The 11,438-nt window shown below is 34.3% G+C and overlaps 1 protein-coding gene across 1 annotated transcript; it reads right to left on the bottom strand.

Annotated features, from left to right (window-relative positions):
* Positions 1 to 836: 836 nt before the first annotated feature.
* On the bottom strand, positions 837 to 4,810 carry LOC118053670 (carotenoid cleavage dioxygenase 8 homolog B, chloroplastic). Its single transcript, XM_035064987.1, has 6 exons — positions 4,473 to 4,810; positions 3,105 to 3,848; positions 2,768 to 2,961; positions 2,214 to 2,403; positions 1,798 to 1,900; positions 837 to 1,313 (listed from the first exon to the last, which is right to left on the bottom strand). Exons 1-6 carry the CDS (start codon positions 4,767 to 4,769, stop codon positions 1,168 to 1,170), a joined length of 1,674 nt encoding a protein of 557 aa, XP_034920878.1. The 5' UTR covers positions 4,770 to 4,810; the 3' UTR covers positions 837 to 1,167.
* Between the last annotated feature and the right edge of the window lie 6,628 nt (positions 4,811 to 11,438).

Raw genomic sequence — 11,438 nt, 5'->3', positions numbered from 1 at the left:
AGGTACCTCCTTTGCTCTTCATGATTTTACAGATGCCGATTGGGCTGGGAGTATTGATGATCGCAAGTCTACGGGTGGTTATCTTGTTTTCTTTGGTCAAACATCGATTTCATGGAAATCCGGCAAGCAACGTACAGTTGCTCGCTCTTCCACTGAGGCTGAGTGTAAAGCCTTAGCAGATGGTACTGCTGAGGTCATCTGGCTTCAATATTTGTTAACAGATCTTCAGGTTCCCTCCATCTCGGCTCTTACTATTTGGTGTGATAATCTTGGCGCTACTTATCTCTCGGAAAATCCTATCTTTCATGCTCGTACTAAGCATGTTGAGGTAGACTATCATTTTGTTCGTGACCGGGTAGCAAAGAAGGAAATTCAGATTCGGTTTATCCCCTCTCAGGATCAACTTGCTGATGTCTTCACCAAACCACTTTCCGCTGCGTCCTTTACTGCTTTCAGGTTCAAGCTTCGGGTCGATCCTCCACCCTCAGCTTGAGGGGGCATATTATAGAATGTATATCATGTATATCTATACATAGGATATTAATGTAATGTAGGATTAATCCAATGTTGTAATCCCCACGGTTACTACCGTATTCTGCCCTACATATATAAATAGGAAAGGTTGGCTAAGGCCAAACCCAAGACATTCAGTTATCCTCAACTAACAGATCTTCACTTCTTAAGCAAGAACCATTTCCTTCTCTTCTTTTTTCTGCCTAATTGTTCATGCTCTTCCATTTAGAAGTGATTTTATGCTCTTTCCCTTTCTGGTTCTTGTTCATTTTAAGTTGAGGAGCTGTTTCCATTCTGAATTTTCCTTCTTATAAGCTGGTCAGTATGGAGAAATCATTCTTTATTAATTGCATATGACTGTAGGAAACAACCTAGATTGTAATTTTAATTACACAGACAAATCGAGATACATTTGATTTGTAAGATATCGAGAAGCCATCAACAACATATGACTGCAACTCCTCAAGACAAAGGCCATATATATGCAAACTATCACCATCAGCAACATACTCCAGCGATATTTGATCATTGGGTAGTAATGCTTTAATCTCGTATATATACATTCTGCTGGTGCAACTCCTTAGCAGCGTTGAACTGGTGATCAATTGAAGAGGTATGATAGCTAAATCTCACAACTCCAATTGATCAATGATTTTACTTCTTTGGCACCCAGCATCCATGTAATCCATAAGGTAGACCGTAAGGGAACTTTGCTCTTGCAATCTCTTCAAATGTGGATCCGTCAAGTAACAGTGCGTAACCATCTCCATTTTTCTCACTGATCATGGAGATCAGCAAACCTGCGACCATTTCCATAGAATTAATAATTAAAAAGAAGATTTAGTCAAGAAGTCACTGGCTAAACTTTATTCTTTAATCAAATATTTGAGGTGTTTGTTACGTTAACAAGACTCAAATCAAAAAGCAATATCCAGAAGTGATACTCTTATTGAATTTTGTTGATTGGACTTTTTCTTCTTCGATATAATTAGGGTTACAGGGGGAACATAAGCATGTAGCTCGTTTATAAAATAGTCTTTGGATGAGTCAAATTCCTTGTACAATATCCATGTATATTTCTGATAACATGTAAAAAAGAAAACAAGTGTTTCAGTTAGGGTTTTCAACTGCAAAGGAATAGACAAACCTCAATATATGTACAGAACAGCCCTTTCGAGCCAAATGGATCTCATATTTCGATTATTTTTTTTTTTTGAGGATGAGTACTTATTCATAGTAATTAAAATGTTTGGTAAACAAGAAAATGTGATAGCATTTACTAACCATCATCCTCTTCTGTAGCACCTGGGCGAGCCACAAAAAATGGTTCCGAGGGCACAGCGCCCTCTTCGTACCAATTCTTTGCCTTCTTCTCGAACAAATCAATCTACGTTTGGTATTTACCAAAAACAACATTAACATTAACCTTCCAAGAAGTTAAGAGATGTTAAACCATTTGCATGAAATTGCAAACCATTTTTTTAATTAAAATTAAAAAACCAATTGCAAGAAATTGAAAGTCGAAGGGAATATATATGTATAGAAAGTAATTTTGGTATGTAGTCGTGAACTTTTAGAAGGTGTTTGGCTTGGAAGTGTGATGGTTTTTTTTTAAAATATAATATATTTTAAAAAAACTATAAAAACATGCTTTTTACTTAAAAAAACATAAATTACCTCACATCCAAACACTCCCTTACCTTAGTGAGGGTGTTGGGGAAGTTACAAGGGCGTTGGGCTCCACAAGCATAAGCATATCTATATTTTTTGCCCAAATACGCAGGGTTAAAGCTGCACATGTCCATTCCTTTCCCATGCTCTTCTGGATCCAATGCTGCCTCCAATTTTCCATATGGGCTCCCATCCAAAGGAATTATGAACCTCCCGACCCTACGTACAAATACGTGCAACACTAAATTATTAATCTCTCCCATGCATCTAGCTAGTTGTTACTCTATATCATGGCATCAAAAACCACATCTTCTTTGTTAGACAACGTAAATTTCTTTAAATATATAGTTTCAGCTCAACGTCATGCATGAGCTCATTATCCGAACTGAAGAAATTAAAAAAAAAAAAAGTATAATAATTAATTGTGGAGCAACTACATAAAGAGGACAAATTAACTAAATGATGATAGAATAGTTTTTGACAAACATATACATGTCTTTGTTTACAATAAGCATAACATCATTGACAAAGAATAAATTAACGATAAAAGGGAGATTGATTAATTAATTAATCAATTACGTACCTAGCATCTGGCAAGACATCTTCACCCATGAAAGCCCGAAGATTTTGTAGCCTCAGCCTCTCCAAAATAGTCGTGTCCGCATTATGCTCACAGCAATCGGCAATGATGGCAGTCACCCTCCCATCTTCATCTTTCTCTTCATAAGCATTGATGAAATGGAAAGTTACATATAGAGGCACTTCCACACTTGCCACCTTCAAAAATCCCAAAAAATAATACCATATAAAGTCAAATCTACACATAAATTAACTTGCAATATGATTAATCATATGACCATTAATGGTCCTGATCATAATTAATAATGATGATGATTTAAGAGAGGAGAGAGTGGACTTACTATATTGCCACTAGCTTTACACATAACATGCATAAACCCTTTGGAATCCGGGTGCCACTCAAACTTGTACAATGGTGTGGGCTCAGCTTTTAGTAGATTTTGTGCACAATATCTCAATGGCATTTCTGGCACTATCACATAATGTTCAGTAACCGGAAACGAGTGGACCCATCCGGGAGCAGGCCCTCCACGACAATCCACCCGTCCGATTACTTTCCTCTCGTTACTTCCAGGTTCCATCCTCACCACCAAGTATCCAGGCTTCAACAAATCAGGCAACAAAGTTAAGAACTCAGTGTCTGTCACAATTGGATGAGCCGAATGTATTAGACCTCCTAGTGAATCACTGTATTCAAATTTTCCTAATGTGTCCAATGTGTTTGGATCAACAATTATTGACCCTTTTTGTGTTTCTGTTAAGCAAACAACACGTCCATCGCCGAGCTTGACCACGCCAGTGTTGGCGTTATCAGTCAATGATGCCCCGGAGAAGAGGTTAGCTAGCTCTCCTATGTAGGCGAGGAAATTATCAAGCTTTGGAACCTCAGAGAATTCACGGTAACATAGTTTGTTGTTGTTCTTTGCAGCCTTGTAAGCCTCCGATTCGATTTGGCGGTGGCCAGCTGTTAATCGACCATTTTCGAAATGGAGTCTGACTAACGTGGCATAGCCATCGAAAAGGTGCCGGAAGTTGTAGCTTCCTATGTGCCACAGGCCTGGACCATTTCTAAGATACGTTCCATTCTGCATGAAATCAAATTCAGGAGATTAACCAACACTAATTAAAACAAGGATTTAAATTTAACTCTTCCGTTTAAGGTCAGGAGATACGTTTTGTTTTAATTCTATGTAATAGTAGTGTATATTGTATGTTGTATGATGGTATGATATTTACTTGATTTACAAAGTTCGGAAAATATTCTTTATATGGATGCGCAGTAGCTCGATCTTACATCTGAATGAAGGGCAAGGAATGATTTGAGCGCCACGATGAGTCATATAGTATAAATAAAAGGATTATTGTAAAATTAATAAAATATGGATTCTTTCCTCCCATATCTTGGACCAGTTACATGACAAAGCTATTTGTAGCTCATTTTATATGCTGAAAAAAGAACGAATTAATCTCAAACTAACAAATGCTCGAGGTTTTCATGTCATGTAGCTTAACGCAAGAACATAATAAGAGAGAATTAACAAATGAAAATCTTGATGGTAAGTTGCTATACATCTTTCTGTGTATGAAATTGTGTTGATGATGAGAAAATAAATCCTTGCCAAAGGTATTTCCTTGCTAATCATATATATATATATATATATATATAATGTCTGTGATAGCCGTACAGGTAATTGAAAGATTCTACATACCAGCCATAAAGGAATTTCTCCTTCAACTACAAGCTCTCCTTCCCATCTCTCTTGCTGGACACTAGTCCATGCAACATGATTCCTATCACCAGCAAGTTCCTTCTCTAGTGATGGAATCACGGTTGGTGCTTGGGTTGCAACTTTAGTGACCACTGAGTCTCGAGGGTCATGTTTTCTTGCGAAAATACCCTTACCAAAGGAAAGCCCTCTTCTTTTGCTCTCATACTGATCAGAAACCATTGCATTTGATGGTGAAATGCAGCGAACAGTTTTGGCTGAAAATGCCAAGGAAGCCATGAATTAATGAAGTTATATTAAGAGAGAGATTTGTCTTAATTATGTAGTAGATGGTTTTGAGATTGCTAGGGCTGTAGAATGGCATGTATTTATAGGGATACCCAGAGAGACATACAAAGTTGGATAGACATGGGGATTCGTTTTTGGCATCTTAATTAGTGGAATTCCATTACACTATAGGCCATTGCTTACGTTATTTGTCCTTTTTAATCAATATAAATTAATCAATCTAGTGTGGGTGTACTCCATGTTAAAGAAAAAAAAGATGCTCCTGGCTTGTATGTGCAACCTCACTTGACTTCTTAGACATAAATATATATGTTCAAATCTTCTAAACCGATGTAGGGCTGGCACATATACAATTATTAATATATTAATTCTTTTAAATTGTTTAGATTACTTTTTATATATTTTTTAAGAAGTTGTAAATTTATTAGTATTATAGAATGTATATATATAGGAAATACTATAAAACTACCATAGTGTTGTAATCTTTACCCTTACTATTGTATATTATCCTACACATATAAATAGAAAAGATTGACTAACTAATAAGTTAAGCCTTCTATTATTCTCAACTTGGTATAAGAGCCTTAAATAACGTAAAACTCCTTTTCCTTCTCTTTAATGGACCTTTCTTTTCGGCCACTAGTGTAGACTTCCTCTGCTTCTACTGCACCACCGGTGCAAACCTTATCCTCTACTGCACCACCATTATAGACTTTCTCTTCCCCGTGCATTAGAGGCTTCCCTTGCTCTTATCATGTCCTTGCAAAACTTGTTCTATTCCTTTGTTATGCATTCTGCTCCTGTTGATGTTAGCCAAAATCTTACCACCATGGATGTTTCAAATTTTCAGACTTCTGTTACCGTTGTTATTGCCGTTCATCTTGCTTCAGTGGATGCTATTGTTCCACTCTTTAATACCTATCAAGTTATTTCTCTAAAACTTACAAACACAAATTACTTGTATTGGTGAATGCAGATGAAGCCATGTCTCTTTAAACAAGGCATTTTCCAATTTGTTAATGGCTTTCTCTAGTGTCTTTTTTCTCATGTGGTTGCTGCTGATGGTATTTCTCTTTAAGTTAATCATTTTTTTCTTCATTAAAAATAACAGGACCAATTTATTCTAAGTGCATTGCTTTCTTTGCTTTCAATGGATGTTCTTCATCTTATTGTTGATTGCCAAACCTCGCATTTTGTTTGGCGCACTTTTAAGCAAGCTCGCGCTTCTCCATCTAATACTTGTATTATGCAACTTCATGGTTCTTTTCAAGATTTTCAATAAGGTGATAATTCGGTCCCTAGGTTTATGCAAAAAATTAAGGCATTATTTGATGAATTAGCTGTTGTTGGCTAGCCAGTTTTGTTATAAGACTTTAATTTGTATGTGTTTCATTGTCTTCGGGGTGAGTTCAAAGACTTGGTAACAAGTCTCATGACCAAGGCAGAACCTCTTTCATTCATCTCCTAACTCATAAATTTCTTCACAAGACCTCCCTTCAATCTATGGGTTATGCCGCCATCAATGCTCATTTACCAAACCAACTCCTTTCAGCTTTTGTTGCCCAACATCGATCTTCTGGTTCCTTTGGTAAAGGCAGAGGATGATTTTAGAGAGGGTAGGTTCCAATTCTAGCAATGGTAAAGGAAACAAGTCTGCTTCCAGGTCTGCTTTTTATAGCTTCAACAAACCTTCTAACAATGACTGAAGACAGGGAAATGGGAAGCAAAATAGGGGTAATACGGCTCTTCACAGTGGTCTAATGTATGGTGTCAGTTATGTCAAGTCTCGGCCACATAGCCCCTCATTATGCTCAACTTTAGCGCCATGGCCAACAGTCTAGTGTAAATCTAGCGCTGAGTAATATTTTCTCAATAAGTTATGTTGATTGGTTTCCTGATATCGATACTAATCAACACGCCACACTTGATCTTGCAAATTTAACAAGGTTCAAACCATATCTTGGTAATGATCACTTTCATGTTAGTGATGGTAAAGGACTTTCCATATGTAATATTGGTCATACTAAGATACACACACCACATCGCACTTTCACTTTGTCTAACGTTTTTCATGTCCCACATATTCAAAAACCTTTGCTTTTTGTTCAAAAATTCTATCTTGATAACAATTTTTATTTAGAATTTCACCCCTTTATGTTTTATATCAAGGATCTCGACACCAAGGCATTGTTTCTTTTCGGTCAGAGTAAAGATGGTCTTTATGTTTTGACCAAGTCTTTTGTCATATCAATTCCTCAAGCTTATTGATCTCTTTGCGTATCTGCTTCTACTAATCTATGGCATCGTTGACTGGGTCATCATACTTCCTGTATTTTTAATTTTTTAGTCTCTAAAAATAAGATTGCTTGTAACTCTAAATGCCTTAATTTTCAGTGTCAAACTTATATGTTAGGAAAATCATTGCGTCTATCTTTAGGATCTACGAGCCACAAAACTTCTATTCCACTTGAATTAATTTTTAGTGATGTTTAGGGTCCTGATCCTTTTTTTTCATTTGATGGTTTCTGCTATTTTATTATTTTTTCTTATGTATATACAAAATATATATGGTATTACCCTTTTTTTGCAAAATATAATGTTTATTATGTTTTTCATCAATTTTAAACTCTTGTTGAGCGTCACTATTCATTAAAAATTAAATTTGTTCAAACAAAATATATAAGTAAATACCACAAGTTATCCACTTTTTTTAGACCATTGGTATTCATCATTGTCTAATTTGTCCTCATACTTATGAACAAAATAGAACAGTTGAACATCATCATAGGTATATTGTGAAAGCTGGTCTTACTCTTCTAGGACTGTGCAAAACAACATTAAGATTTTGGAATTATGCTTTTGAAACCTCCATTTATCTTATCAATCGAATGCCTACTCTTGTCCTAGACAATAAATCTTCTTTTGATTGTCTTTTTCAATGGTCTCTTGATTATCATTTATTGTGTATGTTTGGGTGTCTTTGGTTTTTGTTTATGCGTCCCTATCATAATCATAAATTAGACTTTCGTTCCTCTTTATGTGTGTTTTTTGGCTATAGCTCTTCTCATCTTGGCTATCGTTGTCTTGACATAGCATCTCAATGCATTTATATCTCCTTTCATGTTTGTTTTCATGAACATGTTTTTCCTTTTGACAAATTTGTACAGATTGCACAATCCACCTCTCACTCTTTTAACTACTTCAATGTTGTTTTTCTACATAATCTTCTCCTCTCCCTACTATTTCATTCATATGGATTGCATAGTCCACCCATGTGCCCCTCCTTCTCATACACCTGTTTCTGCTCACCAGCAATAGCCCAACACTTTCACCTTGTCCATAACCACATGCATGTCTATCTAACAATCATGTTGCAAGTACAGGTACAGATCCACCCCCCTTTGCTTTGTAGCATATCAGGTATGTTGTTATTGATTCTTTTAGTTGTCCCACTACTGCTTCCCTATTATTTTCCAATTAATGTTCTGTTGTGAGCTCTACCTTAAAGGGATATGTTAGAGAATAATACAAATCATATCTTGGGACCTCAACTAATAATTTAAACTATTGGGTTGAGGTGGTTCTTTGACTAATAGAGACATATTATTTGAAAATAAAATATTTAATAATAGAATTTTGAATTAATATTTTTATGTAGTAATATTCCACATAATATTTTGAATTAAATTTATTATATGAAGTGAAATTATTAATAATGCTCTAATAATAAATGAAGTTTTTCATAGTATGAAGAACTAGCGAATCCAAGGACTAATCTTTAAAAATGAGTCTTTATAAAGTATTTGATTTAATTTTGTGGGACAACCAGCTCCAAGTTATGAATTTCAAGTGTTTTAGGTTTAAATGAAACAAATGAATTTCACAATGTGTTAACACTACATACTGGTTTGTATGCTTAAGTTCTTGGGTTGCCTACAGTATAATGCAATGTATCTAGAGGAATTTAAAAAGGCAATCCATTATCTTCATTTCTTTAAGCTGGCTATGAAAGGTCTTTTAGTCCTGCTTAATAGAACGATAGCTAACAACATCTTCAATGGTGTTACTATTTGGGTTTGAAGGTTAATTTCCACAAAAAACTCTCTTATCAGAATTAATATAGTCAATGATTTCTGTCTTGGCATAATTGATTTATTGAGATGTAAAGAAAGGTCTACTTGGAGACTGGTGAGAGAAAAGGTTTGGAATCATCTTTTTTTCTTGAAAAGAAAGCTGCTCTTTTTAGATAGAATTTTTTTCTTAATTAAGTTAATGCTTTCTAGCCTCCATATATACTTATATATACTTTGATATGATCTAAGTAAAGCCAGATTCGGATTTTGGCATAAGATTTCCAACCTTAAAAGTTTACTTTACTAAGCTAAACTTCAAATCAAACTGTTTTATTGACCTAAAACTTTACCAGAAGATTCCAGAAGTATTTGTTATATTAGTATAAAATTTCAGGCGTGAGAAAATTATTCCATTTACTTTCTTTCTGATGTGTAGTTTAGTATAGATCTATTAATAGATTGGTTTGGATTCATGAGGTTTACTCTATTAGAGAATATTATAAATCATATCTTGAAGTCTCACCTAATAGCTTAAGCTATTAGGTTGAGATGAATTTTTGACATGGTGTCAAAGCCTTAATGATCAAACTATCATGAGTTTGAATCTTAACACTCTCATTGCGATTTTCAAGTCCAAATAGATTTTATTTGAGGAAAAGTGTTAGAGAATAACACAAGTTTCAAGTCTCAGTTGTTATTTCCATGTCACTTTTTATATGAGAAAAACATTAACTTAAGTTACATGATTATAGTTTTGTTGTATTCATAAGATTATACTAACAATTCAATTATTAACCATATGCCAATTGTTTCTAGTGATAGTAACAAGTATCTATTATCAACTCAAAGTAATCGAGAAAAAAACACCAACAAAATATTCACCTGAAAACTTAAAGAATGTAACGTATATATCTTATTGCTCATTATGTCTCTACCAAACACTTATCTTATGTTATTCAAGGTCTTGTGAATCAAATGCTAGTTATCTCCATTCCTACAATGATATATGAAGCACTGAATGATCCCTAAATAGGTAGAAACCATGACTAAAGAGATTTGAGCATTCAAAAGAAAGAAAAAAGTCAAACATGGGATGTTGTGCCCTTACCAAAAAGAAAGAAACATTTTGGATATAAATGGGTATTCATGGTAATGCATAAGCTATATGACACTATTAATTGATATTGTCATAACCTAAATTTGACATTATTTGCTTTAATTATTTTTTAGGGTTTAAAATATAGGAATTAAAATATCAAGTATCAACATTTTATTAACGGTGTGATTTGTAAACTTTTAAAAATATTAGGAATTATAATGTATTTTAGTTCAAACAAACTATGCAAAAAAATTCATTTTCAATTTCGAATCAAATTTAAATTTGAAAAAATAGTATTGTTTGTGTTTGCTCATATGACTGTGAGACACTTGTATTATAATCTTATAAATACACATTCTAAGACATAAAATGGGAAGGGAGCAGACAAAAAAACTCTTCATATAAAGCAGATCTAAACACAAGAAATAAAGAAAAAAGTTATTCATTCATCTCTCTTGTCCCTTACTGTCATTGTATACATACACAAAACCAAGAGAATAAAACACACTAGCCTTATCTCTCCTAGCCATACATTTACAAGACAAGAGCCAACTTCTTTTTTCTTCCATTTTCCAATAAAAACAACCCATTAAATCATCAATACCTAGTTGCGAATCTCCTACCATTCCAACCACAATCAACTCCATTTCTTCTTAACCACAATAGCAATTAAAAGTCTTCTAAACCAACCCAACAACATCTCCTCATTCCTATGACAATTCCAACAAGAAGCAATATTACTATCATTAGCCTCATCCTAGTCAAGACCCAACAACAACCACCATTAAATGATCTTTTAGTAGTGATGACCTCATCTTCTTTTCCTATTTGCCATACACTAGCCCATACATGCCAACCATTTATGATAGTCTCCTCATCCAAAAACCAATAATAGAATCTCATAGCCTCAAACCATTACTGACCAACACTTTCTCCTCAACCATAATGCAAGGCAAACTTCACAGTAGATCCATAACAACCTAACAATAGCAATCAGAAGAGAGAAGAATAAATTATAGCAGAGAGAGAGAGAGAGAGACACACACACACACACAGAGATCTAAAAAAAAAAAAAAACTATTGTCTTATGTTTTGATTTCTTTGTTTTGTAGGTGGCAGTGTTCACATCGCCATCATAGGAAGAAAAAAAAGAAGGAGCTTAACCTTATCTATCTATTTTGTTTGTTTAACAAGCAGGCGCCATCACTATTTTTAAAACTCTGGCGACTCCAACAACTCTTCTTAATCATCCAACAATAAATTTTGGATGATTTAATGTGTTTTGATTAAATTTGATCATTGAAAATGTAATTGTTATGTGTGCAAATTAGTGAAAGATATGGGTTTGAGTGTTGCATGATTTTATTTTTTTAGCGTTTGTTAAAATAAACAACCAAAAAAGGAAAATAACAAAAAATATTAACCATTTGTTTTCTTAGAAAAATTTGCATTATGACCAAGCTAAGAAAAAAAGAAATATCTTTTGCA

This window comes from Populus alba, chromosome 18 (assembly GCF_005239225.2).
Source record: "Populus alba chromosome 18, ASM523922v2, whole genome shotgun sequence".
NCBI lineage: Eukaryota > Viridiplantae > Streptophyta > Magnoliopsida > Malpighiales > Salicaceae > Populus > Populus alba.
This window is presented reverse-complemented; position numbering and strand designations above follow the sequence as displayed.